Source organism: Balearica regulorum, chromosome 26 (assembly GCF_011004875.1).
Source record: "Balearica regulorum gibbericeps isolate bBalReg1 chromosome 26, bBalReg1.pri, whole genome shotgun sequence".
Taxonomy (NCBI): domain Eukaryota; kingdom Metazoa; phylum Chordata; class Aves; order Gruiformes; family Gruidae; genus Balearica; species Balearica regulorum.
In genome coordinates this window covers 1433045-1460604 of record NC_046209.1, presented here as the reverse complement: position 1 = coordinate 1460604, position 27560 = coordinate 1433045, and the positions used below count along the sequence as shown (strand labels likewise).

General features: G+C 59.3%; 1 protein-coding gene across 3 annotated transcripts; it reads right to left on the bottom strand.

Moving 5' to 3' along the window:
* Nucleotides 1-120: 120 nt before the first annotated feature.
* Nucleotides 121-26575, bottom strand: MAST3 (microtubule associated serine/threonine kinase 3). Of its 3 annotated transcripts, none has more exons than XM_075736349.1 (28): nucleotides 26471-26575; nucleotides 23528-23559; nucleotides 14552-14640; nucleotides 14230-14302; nucleotides 14031-14051; nucleotides 12864-12942; nucleotides 12084-12241; nucleotides 10270-10345; nucleotides 9683-9892; nucleotides 9500-9601; nucleotides 8827-8959; nucleotides 8250-8317; nucleotides 7789-7874; nucleotides 7440-7648; nucleotides 6939-7077; nucleotides 6575-6707; nucleotides 6299-6464; nucleotides 5844-5945; nucleotides 5504-5626; nucleotides 5061-5170; nucleotides 4788-4933; nucleotides 4416-4648; nucleotides 4105-4305; nucleotides 3795-4021; nucleotides 3550-3672; nucleotides 3260-3396; nucleotides 2870-3051; nucleotides 121-2767 (listed from the first exon to the last, which is right to left on the bottom strand). In XM_075736349.1, the coding sequence occupies exons 1-28, from the start codon at nucleotides 26507-26509 to the stop codon at nucleotides 1728-1730; spliced, it is 4437 nt and encodes a 1478-aa protein (XP_075592464.1). In that variant the 5' UTR covers nucleotides 26510-26575; the 3' UTR covers nucleotides 121-1727. The 3 variants fall into 3 exon arrangements, with proteins under 3 accessions (XP_075592464.1, XP_075592463.1, XP_075592465.1); XM_075736348.1 differs by lacking the exon at nucleotides 26471-26575 and adding an exon at nucleotides 23733-23825; XM_075736350.1 differs by lacking the exons at nucleotides 23528-23559; nucleotides 26471-26575 and adding an exon at nucleotides 19880-20090.
* Nucleotides 26576-27560: the final 985 nt, after the last annotated feature.

Below are 27560 nucleotides of genomic sequence, written 5' to 3'. Positions count from 1 at the left end.
AGCCAGGCCCCATTCACCCCTCGCCATCACCCCGTGCAGCGGGTGCTCCCTGCCCAGCCCTGCTCCGATGCCGGCAGCGCCAAATCCACCCCCACCCCGGTGCAGATATCACACCGTGGCTCGTCGCAAAGAACAATTTTAATACAACAGAAAACTTCCCAAAGGTAAGAACAGAGCCGGGCGCTGGGCAGGAAGACACGGTCCCCTTGGCTTTCAAGACATTTTCCATTCAAAAAATTCTTTTTCCCACCGTATCCACGCCGCTGGTGCGTGGCCCAGCCCCGCCTTCCCGAGGTGCTGGTGGGCAGGGGGTACCCAGTGTCTCCCCCAAACTGAGACCTTAATACAGACGGCAGAGGAAGCAGCAAAGGAAACACCAAACAACTCCGACTGCTCATTTTTGGGGGTTAAATGGCACCGGTTTAACAGGGGAGAAGCAGGATACGGAGCCCGGCACATACCGCACGCACACAAAATAATCCAACACGCAGCCGAAAAATCCGCTGGCTGCTTCGGGGTAGGAAATGCTCCCGTTGGCAGTGGCACGGTGATGCCTGATGGCAGGGGTGTCGGCAAACCAGGGATGGTCCCCCCCATCGCTGGCAAGGTGCTCAAAGAACTGGGGTGGCAAACTGGGGGGGGTGGGGGGAAGCCGGTACATGCATTATCAAATGGAAACATTTATATCATAGAAAACAGTAGAAACGGGGGGGAAATGCTGGGTTGAGCTGTAGTTCGTTGGATAAAAAGCAACAGGGGAGAAGAGGGGGGTGAAATTTCCAAATTACAAATGAAGGAGAAGCAGCACTGGTGATTGCTGGTTTTTTGTTTGTTTGTTTTTTAAAAAAAAATTTGCTTTTTATGGATGTCTGTATGCAATGACCAACAACCACCACGGGATTTGGTGGCAGAAGAAATGCAAAGAGCAAAAAACTGGCCCTAAAAATCCCGTTAATATTCACAACCAATTGCTGACCCTGTGGGGAGGTCTCTGCTTTTTCCCACCTGGAAAGGCCGATGGAGCCGAGTGGCTCCAAAATGCTCTGAATAAAAAAATTAAAACCTTTACATCCGCTATATGCTTATAAAATGAATCATACGCACTGTTAGATGATGAACCATACGTATATAAAATCATCCATATGCATCCCAGCTCGGACCGCCAGCATTTGGGGGATGTTGGGTTGGGGTTTTTTTGTTTTAAATATTATAATTACTCCCCCGATGGGGGTTTCTTAGGAGATCTGGGGTGTTTCCAGCTAAAACTGAAGTTAAAAAGTGGGGAAAAGCGAGCGGGTCTTTGCAAGGTTAGAAAATATTGTGTCATCCAGCTGGGAGACACATGGAAAAGCCTGGGACCCCCCCCCCGGGGGCCGGGTTGGACCCTCTGGTGGTCCTGCACTGCCCGTTTAACTTATAAAAGTAATAAATTAATTAACGAATATTTGCATCGAGTCCTTTCTATACACAAAGTTTGGGGCCCTGCCGGGGAAATGCCACTGCCAGAAAAGCTCCCGCATCTCTATAAAAATATGAGCATCTTTCGGGGAGTACAAAAAGCCTTTAGGGGAGCGGAGGTGCCGGGGTGCAGCCAGCCTGGCCCACGCCGACAACCAAAACGGCTCCAGGGACGTTTATCTTGTGGATACGCTGCGCGGGATGGGTTTTTTGGGAGGTGGTGGGATGCCACGGGGAGCCCCAACAATCCCTGGCTGCCGGCGCGGGGTTCAGGCGTGCTTGGCCCTGCTCCACGCACTGCCCCGGGGTGCTGGGAGCTGAGCACCTGCCGGCTCCTGGCTCCGTGCTGGCAGCACCGGCAGCACCCGTGGTGGTTGCCGGTGGCTGGTTGCTCTCTCCCCACAGTTCCGGTGCTGCTGGGAGCCATGGTCCCGATGCTCGCATCCATCCCACCACAGCGAGGAGATGCTGTCGTCCAGCTGCTCGGCACTGCCGATGGGGTAGGAGCCCTGGCATTCCCACTCGGCCACTGCCGGCTCCTGCTCGTCGCTCTCGGAGCCCTGCACCGCAATCTGCGGGACCGGGCTAGGCTTTGGCTTTGGCTCCGTGCCGGCCGTGCTGCCGCACCAGAGAGCTGCACCCTGCCCGGCTTCGCTCTTTCCGCTGTCTTCACTTGCTGGCTCTGGCTCATCAAAACTCACTTCTTGAACTGCTTCTTGTTTCTTGAAGGAGTCCCGGCGCTCGGAGAGGTTCAAGCGCCGCATGACCACCACCTCCTGGTCCCGGTCATGCCTCTCCGCCAGCCGGGAGCCAGCAGGGTGATAACCGTGGTCCCCGGGGTACGCTGGTGCTTCTCCCTCTCCAATGGCCTCCCCATCCATCAAAGGCATCTCCAGCCCCAGTTTGCGGCCACCGCTGGTTTTCTTCTCCACCAGGATGGTGACAATCTTCTCGGCTGACTGGACACGTTTGAGGAGAGGGGAGCGGGGACAGTCGGCGCTGCGGGGTCGTGAGCTCTGCCGGACGATGGTGGGGGGGGACAGGGTCTTACCCTGGAAGGAATGGGTGGTTTTGGGGTATCCGGGGAGAGGAGATGGGGAGCGTTGGGGAGAAGGCGGGCGCTGGGTGGAGGAAGGGGTGCAGGCGAGGGGCGAGGGGGGGATGCTGCTGGTGGATTTGCGACGTCCCACTTTGTAGCGTTGCCCACCCAGTTTGGGTGCCAGCCCATGCAGGGAGCTGGGGCGCACATGGCCGGCGGGTGACGTCGGGGTGCTGGAGGAGGGAGAGGTGCTCTGCGGGGACACAGCATCTGCCGCAGAAAGAGAAACAGGTCACCGCGAGGGATGGTGGGACATGCGGCATCCTCGCCGTGCCCGGAGCAAATATCCCCCCCCGCGGCGGGTTGGGGTACCTGGGGGCAGGTCGGGAGCGGGGCTGCAGCAGGGTGTCGTGGGACCCGGGGACAGGCTGTGTGTGGGGGACTCCGGGAGGCTCTCGCTGGAGGACAGCGAGTGATGGAGACCAGAGGAGAAGCTGCGGCTGGTGTGCAGGACCGACGACTGCTTGGAGATCTTCTTGAAAAGGCATTTTCTCCTGGGACACACACACACACACAAAGGTGGTGGGAAAGGGAAGAGCCTTGGCTTCTCCTTAAAGCCGGTGGTCGTGAGTCTGCCAAGCTGGTGCTGGCAGGACCGGACCCCACTGGACTCCCCGCTAAGGCAGAGACAGAGCATTCCCCCCCCAGCTCCAAGGACACCCCAGCACAAAAGCCATTTTATCCCACCCTGGTTCTACCCACCTGTCCTGGCCGTCCCTTTTCCTGCTCTTCTTACTCCTCCGCGCCATCCTTGTCTTGGAGCTGTTTTTCCGAGCGGGACCGATTTTAATGGAGGTGTTCTCCAGGGCAGTGGTCCGCAGGGCCACTTTATTCCCACTCTGAGGGGTGGAAAATGAGTTGCTGCAGTTCAAGCACCAGATCTGAACCAGCTCCTGCCTCAGCTGCCGGCGGAGGCGATGCTGGGAAACTGCTGGACCGACGCACCAGTGCCTGGGGCCGGCCGGGCGAGCAGCATGGCATTGGTCACCTACCTTCAGCAGCAGCTCCACGACGTCCCGGTGAACTAAACCCAGCACTGACTCGCCGTTCACGTGTGTGATGAGATCGCCTGCTCTCAGCCCCGCTTCCTGTGCGGGGCTCCCCTCTTCCACGCTCTGCCATTAAAAGACCAAGATTTTATTTGGATGCAAACCTAAGTTTCCTCCTGGAGTTCTCCCATCGGAAAACAGTGCCCGGCACCACCGGTCCCTCCCTACGCAGAGCCCAGGCCACGTACCCAGACCATATGGTGGACAGTATAGACGTCACTGTCCCCCATGTAGACACGGATGGCTCGCAGGGTGAAGCCATACTTCTTGCCCGAGCTGTGGATGATGATGGGGGGCCGCAGGCTGGCGATGGCGAGGGATGAGTCTCGGCTCGGGGAGGAGTCGCGAGAAGAGGGGTTGGAAGAGAGGGAGTGGGGGGAGATGGGGCTCATCAGGGCACCGCCGCCAAAGTCATCTGCAAGCAGAAGGAGCCGGCTCAGCCCGGGAAAACCACGCGGCAGCCGCCATCCAGCAGGATAAACTGCATGGCGCACTGACCTGATGTGATGATAAGGGACAGGGCTGAGACGGAGGCGGATTTGGGGACGCGGCTGCCTGGCGAGGCTCTCTGCCTGTCCGGCACGTCCTTCTGGCTGCTCAGCCGACGGCTCCCACCTGGCTCCAGGCCCCGGGGAGTTGAGTTTTTGGTGCCGGTGCTGTTGCTCCGGAGGCGGATGCGGTTCAGGCTGACGAGATCAGCTGCACAGAGGGAAGGATGGAGAATTTGGGGACATGGAGAAGCCACCCCACGCCTGTGGGACCCTGGCTGCCCCCGGAGCATCCCACATGGTTGCCCGCAGCCTACGCACCAGATAACGCCGACGGCTTCACCGTGCTGCTGGTCCCTGTGTCGGGGTCTCCCAGCACAAACTTGGGTCTCTCTGGCTTGGAGGATGCCACGCAAGGGCTTTCATCCTCCGAGGAGAAGGCAAACTTGGGCATGGTGTCCAGGCTGTAGGTGCTGGGCAGCGCAGCAGGGCTGCAGCTTCGCTCCTGCCGGGAGGTGTATGGTGTGGAGCTGCAGGATGTCCAGGAGCGGAGCCTGCACAGGGAGAGCAGGAGGGCTCGGGACAACCAATGACGTGCGAGGCGGATGGCACTGAGCCGCCGCTGCACCCCAGGACACGTCCCACTGACACACAAACCCACACCAGTGTTGTATACCCCATCTCAGCACGCACCGGGGCTCCGTGCCCGCCAGCCGGCTCCTCTCCTCGTCTCCCGAGTGCCGGTCCCATCGCTCCTCTTTGTCCTCGCTGTGGCTCCGATCGGAGGAGGAGAGGCTGAGGTTGGGGTGAACCGCCAGGAATTCAGAGCTGCTGTACACCTGAGGAGGAGAGAAGCTGTCAACAAGGAGCAGAAATTTGGGAATCCAGATGCTCCGGCATCAGCCAGGACAACCATGCTGACCGTGGCACCCGCCATTTTGGATGCCGGAGGAGGGATTGGAGCACCTTGCTGAAGCGATGGGAGCAGGAGGAGAACTGCCCAATCTCCACGGACGATTCCTCATCGTTGGTTTCTTCATCCTCTGAATCCAAGTGGCGGTACCTCTCAGAGCGAGCTGAAAGCAAGAGCCAGAGCGGGCAGGGCTGTCATCCTGCCTGCAACACACCGCATTCTGCCTGCCCACACGGCCCCGGTGGGACCTGCACCCACAGGGAGCTGTGTTGTGGCTGACAGCCCCGTCCTGAATCCCAGGAGAGTTTTGGGGTGAGAAAGTAAGGGTTTTGGTAAAGCTGAGCAGCCCGAAAACAGGATTGCATCTCTTTTGTGATTTCGGTTGTAAAGCGACCAACTTCACCCAGGAGATTTTCATCTCCTCTGGAAGCATCCGACCTGCAGCTGGGATAACGGACTGGCAGAGGAGGGGGGAAGGGGATGGATTTGGCCTCACTGTCGAAGTAGCTGGTGTCGTCCTCCGACTCCAGCTGGGGGATAAACTCGGCCTTCTGCCGCAGCAGCCCGTTCCAGTCCAGGTGGAGGAAGAAGGAATGGTGCTTCACCTCGTGCGCACCCCCTGCCAGGCAGAGAAACCCGCATTAGGGGGACGGGGCAGGGTCCGGCATGCTCCTGCTCCCATCCCAAATGGAATGTCTCTCCTCCACGCAGAGCAAATGGCTTAAAATGAGACGGAGCAGAGCCCTGCGCTGCCTTCCCAGGGTGAACCCCGAGCTGGAGACCTTCTCTGAGGTCAACGCGGCACGATGTGCTTTGGTTTCAGCTGCCACACATACCGGTGCCCAAGCGCTCGAGGGGACACTGTCTCAGCAACCGAGTGATCAGATCCTGGGCGTCCGCAGGAAGAGCTTCGTCCCCTTCCGGCCACATAATTTCATCTGCAAGGGAAAAGGAAAAGGATTTTAGAGTGGCTGGAAGAATTTGACCACTATGAGGGCTGGGACAATGAGAGGTCGCAGGAGAAGTCGCTTCTGGGTAAGTGGAAAGTCCCCCAGGAGCTGCAGTGGATGAAAGCATCCTCCCAAATTGGGAAATCAAAGCTTGAGGAGCCTCCTCGCCATTCAACAGAGTCTCACTTGAGGAGGCTGCAACGAAGCCTGACAGAGAGTGCTGCAGTGGGGGTGAAAATCAAGTAGGTATGAAATGAAGGAACCATGCGTTAAGGACAACCATGAGTGCCAGGCTGGCTGGGAAGAGCAAACCGAGAAGCAAACCTGCCACCAACACTCACCACTGATGACCTGCCCGAAGAGCTCCTCAGGAGTATCTCCAAAGAAGGGGACACAGCCCACCAGGAACTCATAGAGGATGATGCCCATGGCCCACCAGTCGACAGGCTTCCCGTAGCCCTGTATGAGGATGACTTCCGGGGCGATGTACTCAGGCGTGCCACATACCTGCATGGGAAGCAGTGGCTGACACTTCTGCAATGACCTTTGCAACAAGTCCCGAGGCTATCCCAGTCCCTGGTGACAGCAGATCGGCCAAGTGGAGCAAGACCTCATACCTGCTTGTCCATGAACTCCCGAGTGTCCTTCTCCATATGCCCTTCATAGAGGTTCGTGGTCATGTTCATCAAGCCAATCTTTGACAGACCGAAGTCTGTCAGCTTTATGTGGCCCATGGAGGTGATGAGCAAACTGCAAGAGAAGACAGGCACCCCATGACAATGCTGTTTGCTTCTGTGGAGACCTGGGCAGGACCAGCTAGACCCCAAGACCTCTGGTCCTGGTGTAACAGCACAGAACCAAGTCTCTGGGCACCAAAACCCATGACCTCATTCTCCCTTACCCTCTTGGCTTGGATCAGTCCCTCTCCCTTCCCCACCAAACCCAAACCCATCCTTGCTCAGACCTGACCCACATCCTCACTTGTCAGGTTTGAGGTCCCGGTGGACGATGCCATAGTTGTGGAGATACTCCAGCGCGAGAACGGTCTCAGCGAAGTACATCTTCGCCATGTCGACGGGCAGCGGGCCCATGTTCTTCAGCAACGTAGCACAATCTCCCCCTGCGGGGACATGGGTCCTCCTGAGCATGGCGGGGGGGCTCAGAGAAGGCAGGGAGGTCACCGGGCAGGGCTAGGCTGCCTCTCCTGCCAAGCAGGCTCCCAGCCAGACCCTCCCATTCATCCTCAGAGCCGTGTTGATCCCTGGGGCATGGGGCACAAATGCGCTCCTAGGTGAGTATGGCCACCACCTTCATCAAAGTGAGACTCAGGATCACCAAAGCATCTCCTCATGCTTCCCTCTGCTCCCTGGAGCAAAGCAGGGCAGGAGATATCTGGGTGGTGTCCTTGATGCTCAGACATTGATATTCCCCCTGATATTCCCCCTCACTGCTGCACCATCCAGCCCCAAATACTGTTCTCACCTTCCACATACTCCATCACCATGCAGAGGTGTCGCTTCGTCTCGAAGGAGCAGAACATACTGACCACAAAGGGGTTCTCTGCGAAGGTGAGGATGTCCCTCTCCACGAACACCTGCTGGATCTGGTTCCTCAAGATGAGGTTCTGCTTGTTGATTTTCTTCAAGGCGAAGCGCTGCCGCGTCTCCCTGTGCCTCACCAGGTACACAGCCCTAGGAGAGAGCGAAATGGCTGGACCTCAAAACGTGTCCTCCAACTACCAGGACCGACCACGCAGCACCACGGGCTTGGACAGGGAGGACTTTGGTGACATTTACACATGGACAAAAGTGTTAGGAATTTCCCAACTCACCCGTAAGCACCATTGCTGATCAGCTTGATGGTCTCAAAGTCCCCCTCACAGGGCTTCCTCCGAGGAGCAGCGGCCAAAGGCTGGGTCTGAAGAAGACACAGGTTTTTAACGTTTCCCAGTGTGCCAGCGCTCTGAGTACAGACAGGAATTCACTAAGCACCATCACGTATCACCTCTGAGTGCTCCTCGCTGCCAGAGGACATCCCTCCCTGAGCCCTCTCCATCTACAGACCCCAAACTAGAAGAACACGATGCTCTGCAGATCAAGAGCCCACTCTGAGCTCTGTCCACTCAAGAAGTCAGATGAGGGACTGTGAGATGTTACACCTGAATACAGCGGTCACCCTTGGGGACAACCTCAATCAACATCTCCCAGCCTAAGATAGCAGAGGAGCTGCTGCAAGGAGCTTCAGTGTGGGGTGAGGCAGGACAAAGCTGAAGGCAGCAAATGGGACACTCACCTCACAGGCTTCATCATTCTCTGGTGTGATGGTGTTCCCGCTGTCGAAGTGATCCAGCTGGACCATTTCTGCAGAAGACAGGGATGATTTTCACCTTCTTCATGCTCAACCCCCACCAAAATAACCTCCCACCAACCACTTTCTCTCCAAACTTGGAGAACCTGCAGAAATTTAGCCACATGCTTTGCTTGAGCTATCATATGGAGAAATTCAGGTCATAGTGTTAAGAGGTTCAACACAAGGTTAAACATTTATATAATTCTCTTTTTTCCATAGTCATTCCCATGTTCTTCAGGGATTATGGTTCCCCCCACCAAGGCTGTGGCTTCCTATGGATTAAGCGTTCTTGAGCTTAATCTGCTTTGCTGAACATGTTGGGAGCAATAACAAGGGATGTGGGGCTGGCCAGGAGACTTGGACATTGTCCTGGTCCTGCTGTGACCCACCCCATGACACCAGCTCAGCCCTGCCAGTCCCCCTGCCACCTCCCAGTGCTCGTTCACGCTTGCCAGTGGCCAAACTGGGAGTCCACATCCCACTGCAGACCTTGGGGACACCAACCCAAGCACTTCCCTACCCTCCAGTGGGTCCTTGACGAGCCCCAGTTGGCTGATGATGTATCGGGGAATATCAGTCTTTATTCCCTGGCCAACTTTGGCGTGTCCTTCTGCAGCTTCCAGGAGATGGTAAAACTCCTCTGGGTCAAACTCCTGGACAGGGAAAACCAAGAGCAGCTGAGGAGCAAGACTTTGCAAAATTAAGCCTTTCCTCTAAGCCTTGCAGGTAACATCTGTATTTGGGGACGGGCTCTGGATGCTTGCAGGAGAAAGCTAAATGCTCTGTTCCTGTTTCTAGCATTGTTACAAATGTAATGGCCTCAAGGAAGAAAATGAAGTCTCATGAGCTCCTTCTTCCATTTGCAGGAGCCATAGCACCAAGGCAAGTGTTTTAGAAATTCAGCGCAACAGCTAAAAAAACAACCTGCAAATGGATGCAAAAGCTTGCCAAGAAGTTCACATCTTCCTACTCTGCTAGGAAAAACAAGTTTCTCTGCTCAGAGGAATGTCTTTAATGCCAGGAATGGTCTTAGTTCCTTGCTGCAGCCTGGCCAGGATGGTGAGGAGCAGCGGTTCCCATGGGGGACCAGGCAAGGTGGTGAGAAAATGTCTTGTCTTTCATAGTCTGTGCCCACCTGGAGAGGAGGCACAGATCATGAAAGACAAGACACATCAGGAGCTGGCATGTCTTACCAGGCACTCCAGAAGGCGAGCAGGACGGGAGATGATGATCAGCAGCTTCCTCACCAGTTGGTCAATGAACTTCACCTCCTCACTCTCTGAACGCTCCTGAGCCTGCCAGAGAGGAGACAGAAACCAGGTGTCTACTGGAGACTTGAGGAGATGGCACCAGGCAGGGAACTGCCCCATACTCACATCTCGGAGCATCTTCTCAAGTTTCTCCTGCAGTTCCATGAAGTAGCGAGAGGTGATGAGAGCTCCCTGGGACTTTGCCAGGCAGTCGCGGGCCAGCTCGATGATCTGGTGGTGGATGAAGCCCAGCACCCCATCTGCCAGTGGCAGAGTGCTGCTCGGAGAGAAGTTTGTGATGGTGTCCTGCAGACGCTCTTCCATTTGGGCCGTGGCCTGCAAGGCAGAATGTATGGTGATGCCCAGGAACACGTGTCCCCATGGATTGGGTTTGGCCAGCCAGGATCTCGTGCTACCATCTCCTGCAGCTCCGATATCCATGTGCACATCACAGCCCCACCTGGGAGCAGCTTCCAACAGGCTGGAAAAGCTCCACCAAAGTGTCCAGAGACCTCTGCCCGTATGTGTGATCAGACCTGCAGGTCCCTGCCTCCCCGGTTCATGACCATGTCTCCAGTGTCCTCCAACACCCCCCCAAGTATCTACCCACACATTTTATATTCCAGCACAGAGAAGAGGTTGTTCTGGAGAAGATGCTATCAGGAAGCCGTGGAGGGACTAACGTGCTTGTCCTCCCCAGTCCCAGCAGTTACCTTGGGGAACCTCTCCTTGTAGACATGGTTCATCATCACAACCTCGTTATCAAATGTTCCACTCGTCCGGCCAGGGCTATGGAGGGAGGAAACCTGTTGTGTTATGAGGTCCAAGTCATTTACATCTATGCAAATAGCTACTACCTGTGGAGAGCAATTTGTTCCCCCCTCCTAACTCCTGATCCCAAGCGGATAAAGCTCATCTAAGCGGAGCCACCAGGCTTGGACCAGCACTTCCAGCAGCATCCTCCTACCATCCATGGATCTGGAGGTCCCTGGAACCTGGTCCAGGGAACCTGGTCCAGGGAAGGTTAGCCTGATCCAGGTCTCCAAACCCAAGTCACTTGAAAATCTAGAACTGAGAGGCTGGTGCACCAGCCAACTTGGCTTTGAAGTGCAAGCTCATCCTTTCCTCCCTTTAGATCCCACAATTTTTTGCCATTGTTGCCCTTTTTGCAGCTCACCAGCAAAAAACCCAACCAACTGCCATGGTGGATGCAAGGACCTTCATCAAACAAGGTTTCTCTTTTACCCTCACCCAACGTCGTCTCTCTCAGGCCCCTGCCTGGTGATCCCGTTATGCAAAGCAAGTTGCAGGAGCAGCCAGCAACTCCTTAACCGCCATATAATAAATGCAGTGATTAAAACCAGACCCAAGCTGCTCACTGCCAGCCCCAGCCCAGCCTTTGCTGTGCTGTGCTGACTGCAGAGCTGGCGTCTTCTCATTGAAAACATCACCACCTGCAAAACCCTGTCAGATAATTAAGCTGATTTTAATGAAATTTCAGCCAGCAACATCCAGGGCTATGGCTCTGCCTCTGGTGCAAAGAGGGTCTGGAGCTTTTTCAGAGGGAAAAGAAGATTTAACTGAAACATCTCCTGCTAAAAACACGAGCTCCTGGTGCTGGGCAAAAGGAAACGTGACCAGCTCCTTGCATGGGACATGGTCTTGGAGCAGCAACGTGGAGCTCAGCAGGTCCGCAGGGTCAGCCTGCACAATGCTACGGCCACCGACTTGACATTCTCCCTAAATTTTCCTCTCTCGAGCCTGCAAATGCCCATCCACCTGTGCTCCTTGTTTTTTGCATAGGCAAAGGCCAGGCTGATGCTCAGCCCCAGCCAACACATTTGATGTTTCCTGACCCAAGCCCAGAAACAGGATTTTTAACCTTTTAATGGCAGGTCAAGCTGGTAGCCTCCCAGCCATGCCCTGCAAGGACAGTCACCACCAGGGCTTCTGCTCAGTGGTCCCCTCTTCTCCACCAAAACCTTTGAGACAACCAAGCAAGAAGCTGCAAACCAACTATTTTGGAACAAATCCCATTTTCTCCAGCTTTGGCCCGAGGAAACCTCACTCTCAGGTGTCGTCTGCTGCCAGGAGAGCAATGCCGCATCCTGACAGCTGAGAAGATGCTGAGAACCAGACCCTAATGCACAAAATCATGGAGCTTAGGACCATACGATCATAGACTCATGGAATGCTTTGGGTTGGAAGGGACCTTTAAAGGCCACCTCGTCCAACCCCCCTGCCATGAGCAGGGACATCTTCAACTAGATCAGGTTGCTCAGAGCCCTGTCCAATCTGACCTCGAATATTTCCAGGGATGGGGCATCTACCACCTCAACCCACAGCTTCTCCACTCCCCTGCAAGGGGAAAACCCATATCGGGGTCAACACCTTTGGACGGTCCAAGCAGGACCAGGATGTCCCAGGAACAGTTCACGAGAGGGCAGAGGATGTGCTGGATGCACTGGCACTTGGTGCATCATCCTGGCAGCACTGTGGGTGCTCCCTGAGCCGGCGGGTGCTGTACCTGAGGCTCCTGGATCGTGGGCGCAGGCAGGGTGAGTGCCGCCCCTCCTCATCCGTGACGCTCTCCGTACTGCGGAAATGCTTAGAAAGGAAATGCAGCTCGTCGGGGGTGGGCTGGTACGGCAGCTGGTGCAGGCGCTCCTGGGAGGATGAAGACGACTGGAAAGGAGGACAGACATGGTGATCAGGAGATGGATCTGTGCTTCCCGGCAGTGGGGTGGAAACCAGCAAGCCCATGAGGCAAATATTCCCTGGAGACTCTTCGGAGGCTGGAAACACTGACAGGCAGCATGCTCTGTGCTCGATAATATGAAATATGGATGGCAAGACCAGCCTGGGGAGGTCTGCGTTGCCCATTCCCACCCCAAACCTCCTGTTCTCCCATTCAATCCGGCTCTGCTGTCTCCCCATCCCTTGTACCCACAGCATCCCGGGCAGCTCCCGCCCGGCCATTCCCCTGCACGGTCAGGATGCACCCCATGCACACTCAACCTGTGACACGCAGGGATGCTGTAATGCCTAGGGATGCTGGAACCCCCAGGGATGGGATGCCGGAACCCCCAGGGATGGGATGCCGGAACCCCCAGGGATGCTGGAACCCACTCGCCAGGCTCTGCAGCTTTCTTAAAAGCACATTTGGAAAGCACGGTACAGCTAAAGCACACAGTCCTCTAGGAACAGGCTGCCTAGGAACCGATGCTGCGGGGCTTGGGAGGCATTTCACCAAAAATTAAGTGGTTTGGGTTCTTCTTGCCTGCTGCCATGAGAAAGCAAACGTTACCGAGACAGTGGAGCTGGGGGTGTTGGTCCCATAGCCAGAGGAGGGTAGTGAAGCCAGTGACCACCTTCTGCCATCAGCCCTGCAAGTACAAACATCCTGATCACAGACAGGGAAAAACCAACATCTAAATGCAAATAAGTAACGTCAGAGTGATAAGGGTGGGGAAAAGGACGCAGGTTTGGCTTGAATAATAAAGCCCCAAAACCTTTTTTTTTAGAACAGATTGAAGTTGGGTGAAATAAGAGGGGTTTGCAGGTGAGGGGGGCTGTTCTGCGACCCTGTCGTGCAGGTGTCCGTGGGGACAGTGACAGTGAGCAGGGTCCCTGTGAAGGGACAGTGCTGGGGCTCGCTCGGGTGGTGAAACCGTTTCAGACAGACCCCATCCCCCAGCCAGAATCTGATTTTTAATTAGAGCAAAATTCAGCCTTCTGGGGTTTTGTTCTATGAGAAATCGGGATTCCTAAAGACCCGTCCTGAGACACCAGGCGCCGCGGAGCACAGCCCAGTTATAAACAGGAAGGCAACCGCTCATATGTCGGTGAATGCTTCCTCTTGGAGACGTCTCTAATAGACGGGGCAATGTCCAGGTCAAGACGAGGCCCTTCACCCCCGTCACCATTTCCCGTGCAGGGCCAAGGACGGCAGGAGCTGGCAGGGTGCCGGATCCCGCACTGGCACCACCGTGTGCCCTTGCTGCCAGCAGGCTCACAAACCCCCAGTTTGGCTTTTTTCTCTGTTACAAGCGTGAAAGCCATCCCTAAGCCTCCAGCTTTTTTCCATGTGACAATCGATGGGTTAAAATCAGCCGTCCGCCCCCATGAGTGCAATTAATGAATTAGTTAAACAGGATTTTGGCGTCTGCAACCAGAGCAGCACGGGTTGGGGAGGGGATGCAGCAAGATCTGCCTCTGCAGGGACTCGGCCGAGCATCCGTCCCTGGACATCTGCCGAGCATCTGTTGAGAGCGCTCGGAACGGGGCTGAGCTGGGGCTGAGCTCGTGGCAGGGGTTGATGTGATGCGAACAGGGATATTTCTGCTCCCGCAGCTGCAGGGAGCCTGGTCCCAGAGCAAAATCTCCTGCCCAGGGAGGCACACAGAGAAGGGCTGTGCCGATGTGGAACAGACATCTCCCCGGAACGCAGACCCAGACCATCCCTGGTACTCGCCTGTCAGTCCGAGGAGCATGGCTGGGGTGGTGGGAGGCACCGGCCACAACAGAGCAAACGCCACCAGACCAAAAATCAGGGAGAAAAAAAAGAAAAACAAATCAAAACAAATCACTTGAGGTCAACAGAACAGTCCTAGCTGGTGAATTATAATTATTAATGAATATTAATGGTCTGGGGAGGGGGGCCAGGAGCTCACCTGCGAGCGAAGGGGAAGTTGATGGAGGTGCTGGCAGAGAAGTTGCGTGGGCTGTCCAAGGGGCTGCTCCCGGCTGCGGGGAAAAAGGCGGAAAAGTCACCCCGATACCCGTCCCGCTGCGATGCCCAGGGTGCCACAGGCTGCTCCTTCAGGGGAAAGGGGATAAATTGCTTCCCAAACTATTCCCTTCTGGAAAAGGCACCCGCAGCCAGGAGCCAGCCCACTGCCACTACCAAGGTGCTGCAGAAGCAGAAGGGTTACCCTCCAAAATCTTCAGGTAATTTTGGGAGATGCTCAACCCAACCCCTGGGACATCCCTTACCTGTTGGTACGGAGAGGGGAGAGAGAGGCCGGGAGAGGGTCGGAGAGGGGGTGCCCACCACTAAGCTCTTCCTATTGCTGCTTCGGCAACTAGGGAAGAAAAAGAGGGAATTAATTTGGGGAAGCAGAGGATGGGTAGGGCTGGACAGGCTCAGGCACATACGGGTCCACTTGTACATCATGCCCCGTGCAAGGGGACATGGCTGCTGACGCCCCATCGATTACAGATCTGCCGCAGGGAAGATCTGTCCCCAGTTCAACACTGCTGGAGGCAGGACGATGGGGTTATTTTTAACGACGAACCATCTCGTCGAGGTCCCACTTCTGGTTTTGGCTTGCTGGGGAGGGCAGAGGCAGGCGGCCCCTCGGGCAGAGCACCAAGGGGAGGAATAGAAAAAGGGATGTAAAAGGAGGAAGTCACGGAAATGCCAAGAGGACACAACTCGACCTGCTCCATCGCGTGGAAAATGCCCCCAGTTCCTATAAACCTCCCTATGCGTGGTGGTCCCCATGTCACAGCGGAGGGGAGAGTTGGTCCCCGACTCCCTGAGACTTTGTGGTGTCGCTGGGCATTTGTGATGTCCCGGCAAGGTCCGGCTCGGCCGTGCTCCAGCAGGCAGCAGGAGGAATCCGTGTGCTGGCACCACGTGCACGTCCACGCTGACGGCACCAGCACCTCAACACTCTGAACACCCCAAAACTCCCACCGCATCCCAACATCCTGCAGAGCTCCTCCAAAACAACTGAATGGCCACGTTTGCAACCACTGGGTCTCCATATCACCGTCTCCATTCCCATCCTCCCAATTCACAAGATTTCAATCCTTCTTGCAGGAATTTCGGTTCTCCTTTCCTTTCAGCCCTTCTCCAAGCCCTGAGCCCACGGCTGCCTTGCAAACATAGCCCAGCCTCGAAAAGCCCACCTGCCCACAGGGATGCTGCGGCCCCACTCCCGCTACGTTCAGCCCATTTCAATCCCATTTAAAATACAATGGGCTCATTTAAGTTCTCTTTCACTCTGCAGAGAGGGAATTGCAAATACCCACAGCACAGATCAGAAGCTGGTGCTAGCTGGTGTGTAAGCACGAGGACAACCTTCCCCTTCCTCTATCTGCGCTTCCTCGGGCTGCAAAGTCTGCAAAGAGATGCTGAATTTCCTCACCAGGCTGGGAACAGGAACCTGCATGGATGCTACTAATTAAAGGACGTCATTTAACATCATGTCACGGCCAGATACACATGCAAAATCGAGAGGATGAACCTGGAGCAAAGAGATTCTCCCCGGATCCCCAAACCAGAAGTGAATGGCAGATGCAGTATCTAGGGTGCAAAGGACGGCGTTTCGCAACACGCTGTCCCTCCAGACAGATGTATGTGGCACCGATGCATGGTCCATGCCGGTGACGCGTGGTCAGAGCTCTGCACATGACACCCATCTCCCTGTCACCTCCCGCAGGAATCTCCCCTTCCTGCGGGGCTCCTCCTGCTCCCACCCTAAAACTGGGAACCCTAACTCTTCTGCTCGAGACTGAAGGTCTCGGGCAAGCCCCCCAAACCCCTCCACTGCCGGCTGCACCCTCCCTGCACCCAGGACGAGGGGTCTCTGAGTGCCCCCTGGGACACGCACCCCCTGATCACCCTGAGCTCACCCGAAGCTGCAGTGGCTTTGTGGGAGCCAGAGCTGAGCCGTGATGCCAGAGGGGGAGGCAGAAACCTCCCTCTCCAAAGCATTCACCCCTTCCTGCCCCTGCCTGGCCCCTCCATTTGCTTTTCTTGCTTAAACGCAGGCTTGAGCACCAACTGCAGCACCCACAGCTGCAAACTCAGAGCCCAGCACCCACCCCCGGAGCAACAGCAAACCACAGCCTCTTGCTGCCGCTGGCTCCGCGTGCTGATGGGAAACCAAGGCACTGCAAGCAAACTCGCTCTGCCACCGAAGCAGCACAAGCCGAGGTTTATTAGCCAGGAGGGCTGCCGAAAGCAGCCAGCTTTGCCATTCGGTCGTGCCGTGAGGACCGGGGTCCCTCTCTGGCTTGCGGCTGAGGGGGGGGACATTCCAGGGAACGAGGGACTCCTGCTTGCTCCCCGCTCGGGAGGTTTCATTTTGGAAGCGAAAACAAACCTCTAACGAAGCAAGTTCCAGTAATGGTGACACAGAGGGAGGCCGACGTTTCCTGTTTCCGCGCACTCCACCCTCAGCTCCGCAACCATCTTGCGCCACTTTAACCCCCCTTCGCCTGATGCATCAGCTACAGCTGGTTCCCATCCTTCACGGCATGGAAACCTTGGACTAGAAACAAACCTCGGGGTAGAGACGAGCTGCTGAGCCCCACAGGCAGGAGCTAGGGCTGCTGCCCTCTCTGCCTCCATCACCTAATTGCACATTTGGTACCAAAAATGGAGTGGAAAATCGCTGTCAGCATCTCCCGTGCTGCTCGTGTTGAGGCAGCCTCGGTGCTGCCATTGCTGTCCAGCACTTATTTCAAAGGATGCGGAGAGTGCGTGACAGCCGATGTGACCCCAAAGAATAATGTCACCCGTCCCACTGCTGCCTGCAAGGAGGAAGTGGCACCTCCCACCGACACCAGCACCTGGCCTCAGCACGGCATGGCCGGGATGTCCACAGGCAGGAGACAGAGCAAAATCCAGCAGCTTCCCGCAGGCTGCCTCCTTGGAGCCACGGGAATGGCAGGATTTGGCTGCGCAGCACAACACCCACGGCTCTAACCAGCAAATGGCTCTGCCAGGATCCAGGCGAGCGGCATTGGGTGGCAAGGAGTCGGCACCGTGTGATACCGAGGGTCATGCTAACCCACCCGGCTGTAGGCAGGATCAGCATCGGGGAAGTGCCCGCGATGTGCCAGCTACTGAGGGGCTGCAGCATCTCCCACAGGATCTGACCCCTAAAACTTCCCAGGACAGCAGACCATCGGCGTGTTGGGTGCCAGCCTGGTGCTGGGCACTGTCGGCTGTGAATGCCAGGCAGAAAGCTGGCAGTTTGGGGCAAAGTGGGTGCAGGGTGGCGGGACATTTTTCCTCCCTATGCCCCAAACGAGCACGCAGCGCTTACATGCCTGGAGATTTGGGGAAGTGCCATGGATCACCACATCCTGGAAAAATCGGTTTCCAGTGGGATAAATTTGTGTTTAACGTCAAAACCCACTGAACCAAGCAGCTGCATTCTAAGTTATTCCATGATATTTCTTCTCCACAACTTGTGACGGCACTGAATTCGGCTGCCTCTGGGGATGGAGGCTGGGATGAGGGCGGCTGGGGACCAGGGTCTGGATGGTGAAATGCAACACGTTGCCTGGCACAGGCCATGCACAACCCCACCAGGCACCCAGCATCGCTCTGCAGAGCCGCCCTGGCCCGTCGTCCCACCCCAGCCGAAAGCCTGGTGCTGCGGATGCTCTTGTTAACCCACTCTGGAGCACTGAGCAATGAGCCAGGCACCTCCTGAGAGCAGAATCCCAACTCCTTGCAGGGAATCGTGGGGTAACAAGTAGGCTATAGACTTATCTATTTCTTTGCGCTGCAAGAAAACAGCCTAAAGAAACTGCCTTCCTTCTCGGGATGCATCCCTGCAGATCCCTGTGCCACAGTTTCCCATTAGCGGGTAGGAAACGGTACCTGGTACATCTGCTGGCACGTTTTCCTACAGTGTGCAAGGTGTGAACAGCCATGGGCAGCATTCATGGAGAAGAGCCCCATCAGCCACCAAACTATCATCCGTCCTGCCCCATGCTGGCCATCTCAGCATCTCCCCACGGGAAATTAGGATCCCTCAGACCTCTTAATCCCACTAAATAACATCATATGCTTTCTGTTTGCTGTAAAATAGGCCAGACCGGTTCTCATCGTGGATTCTAGGAATACTGATGAAAGAAGAGCAAATCCTCTGCCCTTCATGAGAATTAGAGCCTCATCATGCTCAGCTGGAGACAGATGACTGCCTAGATCATCACTCCAATTACACATTTCTCCCAGGGCCCCCCCGGCTCGGCCACCCCAGGTTGGAAAACCCCATCCAATGCCTTTTCTCATTTATTAAGGGTCCCCCTTGCCCGTCCTTGAGCCCTGGCAGCCGTAATTTCTGCAGCCCAGGCGAAGCACGCACCTTCCCAGGGCTGGGATTGGCACTGGATGGATTCATTTGCCAAGCAACCGTGTTGCTTTGTGCCAGCCCACAGTAATATTAAAAGATATTAACAATGGGAATATCTCCTCTCTGCCTCTGCACTGTCTTAAACACCTTTTTTATATAAAGCTGTGGAAGGGTTTCGTGCCTGGGTTGGTTACAGCACCCCAAATCTGCTGGATGGAGATGCCAACCTCTACCACCCGTACCCAGGGGCCTCAGTGGGTGCTCGCTGCACCTCTCCCAGGGCTGGCAGCACTGCCTGTCCCCCTCCTTGGGGACATGTCCCACCTACCTGCCTGTGCCAACCCTGGTGTCGCAGCTGCAGAGCTGGGGTAGCCCCCCAGCAGCCCCCGACGCTGCCCCGGCCCCACAGCCCAAGGGTGTGTGAGCCCTTTGCCCCCCCCATAGTCCTGCCCATGGCTGGCTGAAAGGGACTGGCCCCTTCTCCCCTGCTCTGGGCACCCTGGGGACCCTCACCCTGGCTCAGGACACATCACTACATGGGACACATCCCATCGGTGTGGTGCCCACCACAGGTATATTCCCCCCCTTGTGCACGCAAGGACCCCCCCGCAACTGCCGCAAAGAGCCCCAACGCACCCTGGGACTGGCGCACAACACCCCAAAACGCGCATCCCCTAATGCCCCAGGACCCTAAACTGTGCGCCCCCCATGGCACTGGGCTCCCAACCAACGCATCCTCTGACACACAGCCCACCCTATCCCGACAACCTCGGCGCCCTGCGGATGCCCCCTCAATGCACAGCACCCCCCCAAAAACACACACCTCAGTGCGCAGCCCCCAGTGCACAGACCCGCCCCCCCAAACCCTGCACCCCTGCTGCAAAGCCCCCCCAACACACGCACCTCCCAGTGCCCACCCCGATGCAAAGACCCTCCACACCCACGCACCCCCGCGTGTCCCCCCGCGGTGCAAAGCCACCACCCCCCCCCAACTACAGCACCCCGGTGCACAGCCCCCCCAAACCCATGCACTCCAGCGCGCCACCCCCCGTGCATGCTCCCTCCCCCCAACCCACGCAGGCCGGGGTGCACCTCCGGTGCAAAGTCCCCAAAACCACCCCACTCCCGTGCAAATCCCGGTGCAAACTCACGCACCCCGGTGCACGGTCCCCCCCCAAACCCACTCCCGCCGGGGTGCCCCCCGCCCCGCCCCGCCCCGTACCTCTTGGAGCGCTGGAGCAGGGCGCCGGCGGCCCGCTGGCCCCGGTAACCGGGCGGGGCGGCTCCCCAGCAGCTCGGGTCCGACATCGCCGGGCGGCTCGGCCCCCACCGGGGCCCGGCCGCATCCACCGGCACGGCCGAGCGGCGCCACCGGAGGCGCGCGGGGCCGGGGCCGCGCCGGGGGCTGGGATCGGGGCCGGGCCGGGCTCCCTCCGCCGCCGCCTCCCGCCGCCGCCCGCCCCTTCCCGCCCGGCGGCGCCGGGGTTACCATGGAGACGAGCAGCGCCCCGAAACGGGGTCGAGGTTTCCATAGAGACGGGGATAGCACCCCAAAAAGGAAAGGGGGGGGCATGGGGTTACCATAGAAACGAGGCAGCGGCCCAATATGGGGTCGGGGTTATTGTAGAGATGGGGCTACACCCCGAATTAGGGGCTTGGGGTTGCCATAGAGACGGGCCAGCACCCCAAAATGGGGTCAGGGTTACCATGGAGATGGGGCAGCACCCCAAAATGGGGGCTTGGGTTACCATAGAGACCCCCAAATGGGGTCAGGGTTGCTATGGAGATGCAGTGTTCGCTGCTGATGCATTTGAGGGGCACAAATCCCCCCTCCCCCTCCAAGTCAGCTGGGGTGCCCCCAAGGCTTGGGGCTCCCTGGGGAGAACCACTCCCCTAACAGCACCCTGCCACCCACAGGATGCCATGCAGGCCACCTGTCCGGCAGCACCCCAGCAAGCACCCTGCCGTCCTGCAACCTCCCGCCCACACTGGCTTTCATGTTCAGTGGGGGAGATCCTGAGCAAAGACACCGTGACACCCATCCTCCTCAGTGCCAGTGACAAAATCCTGTGTGGTGGCATGCCAGGGCCGGTGGAACCCGCTGAGCCGCAAGGCATCGCCACGTTCTCCAGGCAGCAGCAGGCAAGTGCCACGGCCAGAAATCCCGGCACCGGTGGGTTTGGGCAGAGTTTCAGCATGGTGAAAGGGCAGCACCGAGCCCAGCAGTGCTGCACTTCCCTTCACCTCCTGCCTGGCAGACACGAGATGCCAGCACGTTGAAGCACCCAGGGGTGCTGCCAGACTGCCAGTCCCCATCCCATCCCCACCACAAGCATCCCAAAAACACACTCCCCAAGGCCTTGGCTGAGCAACCGTGTGGCCGCACTTGTTTTTCCATGTGCCACAGTCATTGCAGACAAGGGGTGGCCAGCCAGGGCTCATGGAGGGAGCATCCCCGTGTGCAGGCAGAGCACAGGCAGCACCCTGGCTCCTGCCTGCCTGCCTGCAACAAATGGCTCTGCTGGTTGCTGAGCAGCAGCAGAGCTCCCTGCCACTTCCCTCTCGTGCGGCAGCCAGCCGCTCTCCCAGGCAGCCAGCCAGAGGTGCCTGGCATCACCCGTGGGTGCCAAGCAGGCCGCAGGTCTGCCCTGTAGGTGCCACGGGGCACAGGGCCTGGGTGTGACTGCCAGGTGCCAGCACACCCGCTGCACCTTGTCCCCAGGGCAGAGCGCAGCTGGCACGTGCCACAGGGTCCGGCCACCCGCCTCCCTGATGGCAGCATCCAGTGGGGCACCGCAAGGGGCTCATGGCATTTTGGGTGGGGGGCACCCATTGCCCAGAGCAGCCCCCCCCCTTCCCCCTCGGCGAAGCAGAAAAGGTGGTGAGGGACGTTTCCCAGGTGGGATGAAGGCACCATCCCACTCCCATCCTGCTCCCATCATGATGCCCTGCCCTGGTCTGATTCCGAGGCAATCCCACCCCAAAAATGAGGCTGCTCAGAGCCTGAGCTCAGGCTATTGCAATGGTGTTCCCATCGGGGGGTCCCTAAAACAGACTGGTCAGTAGTGGACATGGAGCCCACAGGCACAGCCAGGCCGCTTTCAGGGTGTGCAGGGCTGGGGACAGACCACGGACATCGCCTCACACATCCTGCAGAAGACAGTGCCGCTTTCAGGGCCCCCAGGGCATCCCTGGGGGCCATGACCCACCTTGCTGCCCCTGTCTCCACATCTCCCCTCCCCTTCCCTGGAGCTAGTGGCCATGGTGCCTGGGGGAGAGTTTGGGGGGGGGGTGTGTCTTACCTCCATGGGTGCAGGGTTAGTAAGGGGCTGCAGGGGCTGCAGGGGCTGCAGGGACTCAGCAGCGTTGGGCTCTGGCTGCTCGGAGACAAGCTGCAAGGCAAGATGTGCCAGCGTGGCATCAGTGGGTGCTGGTGGGCACCCCCGTGGCACAGCCCCCCGGCTGGGCTGAGGGGTCTGGAGGGAGCTCCAGAGCAGAGAGGGCAAAGGCTGGAGGGGGGGGGATGAAGGCTGGGGCCAGGGGCCAAGGGCCGGGGGGGGGCCAGGCAGGGTGGGGAGAGGGGAGCTCAGCAGACGGCAGGGACACTCCGGGGTCTAAAGCTGCGGGGGGGGGGAAAGGCACCGGGTGGTGTGGTGCTGTCGGGAGGGGCGTTGGGACCTGCGGCCCGGGGGTGGGGACGTAGCAAGACAGGGATGGACCGGGACGGGGATGCAGCGGGACGGGGATGCAGCGGGATGGGGATGCTCCGGAGCACCGCCGCCCGCCCCCCGGGCCGGTAACCGGCGCGCCCCGCCCCGGCCCCGACTCACTCCAAGGTCAGCGAGGGGATCTTGAGCCTGTCCCGCCGCGACTTCATGCCGCCGCCGCCCGGCTCCGCTCCCCGCTCCCGGCTCCCCGCGCCGCCGCCGCCCCGGCTGCCCCCGTGCTGGGCGGCTCCCGCGGGCGGGCCGCAGCGGCGGCCCCGCCGGGGCTCCCTGCTCGGCCTGCCGGGCCCGGGCCCGCCCCTGCGGCACGGCACGGCACGGCACGGCAGCCCCCGGGCCCCCGGTGCATCTGCCTCTGCCCGGCCTGGTCCAGCGGCAGCCCCGATCCGTGCCGCTCCCGGGATGTCGCCGGGGCGCTGGCGGTGCTGAGACACCGCGGCCCCAGCACAGCTCCAGCGCTGCCCCAGTGCCCCTCCAGTGCATCCCTAACGCAGCGCCAATACAGCCCCAGCACAGCCCCCCACCCCTCTGTTGCCCCCCCCCCCAGCACAGCCCCACGTCCCCAGCACACAGCACCCTGACACCTTGACAGCCCCAGCCCAGTGCCACGACCCCCTGTGTTACCACCGCAACACCCCAAAACATCCTGGAACAGCCCCAGTATGGCCCAATACACCCCAACACACAAACCCAGCAAGAACCCCAGTACAGCCCAACACAGCCCAACACACAACCTCAGTGCAGCTTTGTAACAGCCTCCTACCACCCCCCCGTACACCCCAATACGGCTTAGAACACCCCAGCACACCTGCAGCAGAGCCCAGCACACCCCAGCACACCGCGATACATCCCAGTACACCCCAACACCACTTAGAACACCCCAGAACACACCAATACACCCTAATATACCAACAGCAGAGCACAGCACGCCCCAGTACATCCCAGTACACCCTAGCACACGCACTTCAGATCCCTCCAGTGTCAGAGAACATGGCGATACCACCCTGGATTTGGACACAACAAGCCCCGGTGCCATCCACCGCCCGTCCCCGCTGCCCCCCGTGGTGCCAGTGCCACGTCCCCGAGCGCATCCCTCCTGGTGACACCCCGTCCCGCACCCTGGGTGACCCAGCTTGGGGACTTACGCTCTTCCTCGGCGTGGCAGGCTCAGCTCCTTCTGCAACGAGAAAGGCGAGAAGCAGGGTCAGATCATGGCCGCAGGCGTCGGGGCGTGCCCATGCGTGGGACTCCCACCTCCCACGAGCCGTGGCCACGTACCTGGCAGCATCCTCACTGCCTGCAGCTGGCCCCTGCCACCAGGCTGTCACTGCAGGATTGGTCCCAGCTCACCGTGCCTGGGGTGTCGCAGCTCTGCTGTGCCAGGTGAGGGTGACAAATCACCTGCCCAGGCTCAGCACAAGGGGACATCTCCTTCCCAGGTCCCCACGTCTGGTGGCCCCGTGGCCAGGCCCAGGAGTGAGGGCGTGAGGGTGGTGGAGCAGGAGCAGCACCCAGCTGCATGGCTGAAGTGTGGCCGTGGGGTGGTGGCTGTGCCCTGTCCTCCACCCGTCCCCCAACCCCGGGCATGGGGACCAGCTGGTGGCCCCCGTGCTGTTTATTTTTCTAGCCGCTGGGAATATTTCTTGCAAGAGCTGTTTGCTTGCAGGTGGTGCAACAGGGTGAAGGGCAGCTGCGCAGCCAGGAACCGTGGCCCACGCCATCCTGTCAGCGCAGTGGGCACTGGCCGGCTCCAGCACATACCTGGTGCCACACATGTGCCACCGGGCACGCCATGGAGAGTGGCACAGAGAGGGGTATGGTGTGAGTGGGCCAGTGCGCGCCCCGGCACGTCGTGGGATGCTGGCACGCGCGGTGGGGGCACGTGCTGGCTAATGCCCTGTCATCGCCCTGATCCTGCACCCACTGCCAGTGCCCGCCAGCCCTGTACCCCTAAGCAGCTTAGACACATTCCCCATGCAGGCAGGGAGCTCCTCGCAGGCAGGGGCTGCTCCCACCTATGTGAGGGCACACGGAAGAACTCATGCACCCCACACACCCCCTGGGGTCCCTGGGCCCCATCCCGCTGCCCATGCCACACAGCCCCTGCGGAAATCCTGGGGTTGGGGCGCATTGCAACGCAGTGATGCAGCAGCATTGCCATGGCAACGGGTGACATCATGCCTGGGTGCACAGGGATTTGGCAGCCCCGAGGCCTGCGGGTGTGTGTCTGCCTCAGGGTGGCGTGGGTGCCAGGGATGGGCGTGGGTGCAGGTGCCTGGGGTGGACATGGGTGTCCCAGTGAACCCAGCATCACTGGGTGACCCCAGGCTGGGGAAGGGGGTGCAGGGTCCCTGCATGGAGCAGGAGCCTCCCAGCACCATCACCCTGCCGTTGCAGGGCCCAGACCTCCACCCACACCAGGAGCCATGCCACCGGCCACCAAGCAGAGGAAGAGGCAGAGAAGGGTCATGCCGAGGGTTTTACTGCTCAGCCATGTGCAGATGGGACAGTGGGACAGAGGACAGATACTCCCACCCCATGGTGCAGCCACCCCACCCAGCTATGGGTGCAAGGACACAGAGCGGTCCTGTGGCACCCAGGGCCTATCACTGCCAGGGGGTCTCCAGCCATGCTGCATCCCCGGGAACAGCCAGCGCGTCCCCCGAGGGCCACGGGGACCCATGTGGATCAGCACAACAGGTCCAGCACCCACAGGGTGCCTGATGCACCCATCCAGCACAGTGCGTCTCCCATCAGCAGGTCCCGGTGGGAGCCAGGATCAACTGATCCCTGTGGGGACAGCGTCAGGGATGACATCAGGGGTAGCATCACTGCTCAGCGCTTTGGGATTAGCTCCCTGGTGGGAGCCCCATCCCACCTCTCCTGCCATGGGGATGTGGGCACACAGCCGGGGCTCTCCCCAGGGACTGCCAGGAGTGACACCCACGGCCGAGAGCCCTGAAGACCACGGCCACGGTTCCGTTCATCTACATCCGTGGGGAGGCAGCTCCTGTACGGGGCTTTTTCCCAGGCTGAGCGTGCAGTGGAGGGCAGCTGACCCACGGAGCTGCCAGCTCAGATGAAGGCAGTGCCGTGCCATCCTCCAACCGCCCAGACAGCCAGTTACTGCGGCTCCATTCTGCAGATGGGGATGGAGGCGTGAGGTCACCCGGAAAACCAGGCTCAGCACTCAGTTTTGTGAGCCGAGGATGGGGCGGAGAGGGGGAGGCTGTGGTTGTCACCCCTCCAAGCATGGCAGTGGGTGTCGGGGTTCCTGCAGGGAGCAGGTGCGGGATGGGCAGGGAGAATGGGTGCCCCTCGGCCTGCCTGGAGCAGGAACACTGGGCGATGGAGGGGGTGGCTGTTTGGAGGGGTAAATTGGCACTGGCACAGCGGTTTGGCACGGACCGGCGTTGTGTGCTGGGCTGGAGGGACCATGGGGCTCCTCCTGCACAGGCAGGTGCCCCCCCACCCCAGCACCCCATGGAGTGGCTGGGGCTTGTACCCTGCCCTGCTCCCCGTGATGGGTGCCTGGCTCCTGTCCCATCCGTCACATGCTGCTCACTCCCACCTCTCACAGGCGCAGCCCCCACCTCACACACAGCACCCACCTTTCCCACACACGCACCCACCTCACAAGCACTCACAGCACCCAGAGAACGCAACTCCCACTCACAGAACCCACCTCTCACACACAGCACCCACCTTTTGCACACACCCACCCAGAGCACCCAACTCCTACACACAGCACCCACTTCTTGCACATGCACGCACACACAGAAAGCACCCAGTTCTCCCACTTCTCGCACACACAGCACCCATCTTATACACCCACCTCTCACTTAAAACACCCACCTCTTGCACATCCACACCCAGAGCACCCACCACTCACCCGCGGCACCCACCCCAAGCACACTCCCCAACCCCTGCAGCACCCATCCCCGGCAGACTCGCACCCAGAGCACCCATCTCACCCTAGGCTCATCGGGGCTGGTTCCCCCTCCCACTCCCCGCGTCTCCCTCCCGCCCCGCTGGGCTCCGGGCCACCGCCGATGTCCCGCTGCTCGGTCCCGGTCCCCGGTGCTCACCTGGAGGCCCCGACGCCGCAGGATGCTGGGCTCGTCCATCCCACTGCCGCCTCACGCTGCGCCCGCTCCGCCCGGTGCGCCCGGTCCGCCCCGCCGCCGCCGCCGCCGCCCGGTGCTCCCGGTGCGCCGCCCAGCGGCCCCGCCGCGTCACCGGCCGCGCATCAGCACCGAGCCCGGGGCTGGCACGGCATGGCATGGGGCTGGCACAGCACGGCATGGGGCTGGCACGGTACGGCACAGTCAGGGGCTGGCACGGTCTGCTTGGCTCGGTACAGCCCAGCGTGGCAGAGTCTGGCATGGCACAGTGCGGCACAGCACAGGGCTGGACTAGCATGGCACAGCATGGCACGGCACAGCATGGCATGGCATGGGGCTGACGCAGCACAGGGCTTGCACAGTCTTCCTGGCTTGGTACAGGCCGGCATGGCACGGCAGGGTCTGGCACGGCGTGGCACAGGGCTGGAACAGCATGGCAGAGCATGGCACAACACAGGATGGCCCTGGGTTGGCACGGCACAGCATGGGGCTGGCACAGCCTGTGTGGCTCGATACAGTCCAGCATGGCACGGCACAGCCTGGTTTGACACGGTCCAGCATGGCACAGGCTGGTGTAGCATGGTATAGCACGGCACGGCCTGGTTTAGCATGACATGGCACAGCCCTGCTGGGTATAGCATGGTCCTGCCGTACGTTGTGACGTGGCAAAGCCTGGCATGGCTCGGTTTGGCGTGGCACAGCTCAGTGTGTACCCCCAACTGGGAGGGCAGAAGGGGGCACACAGCGAGGTGGGAAGGCAGGAGGTGCCAGGGGACCCTCTGTGCCCTGACCCCAGCCATACGGATGGCAGGAGGACGGAGAGGTCCTGGCGCAGGGACATTCCTGCTGCCCTCCGGCCCCGAGCGACGGCCACACAAGGGGATGTTTTCTGCAGGAACAAGGGGACTTTGTGCGCGGCCCTCGGTGCCACCCGGTTCCGCCATCCCGAGGTCACCCACCCCATCACGCGGCTGCCGGTGTCCCAGTGACACCACGCTCTCCTGCCTCACTGGGGCTTTGTTCGCCACCACGGGGAACAAGTCGTGCTGGGGAT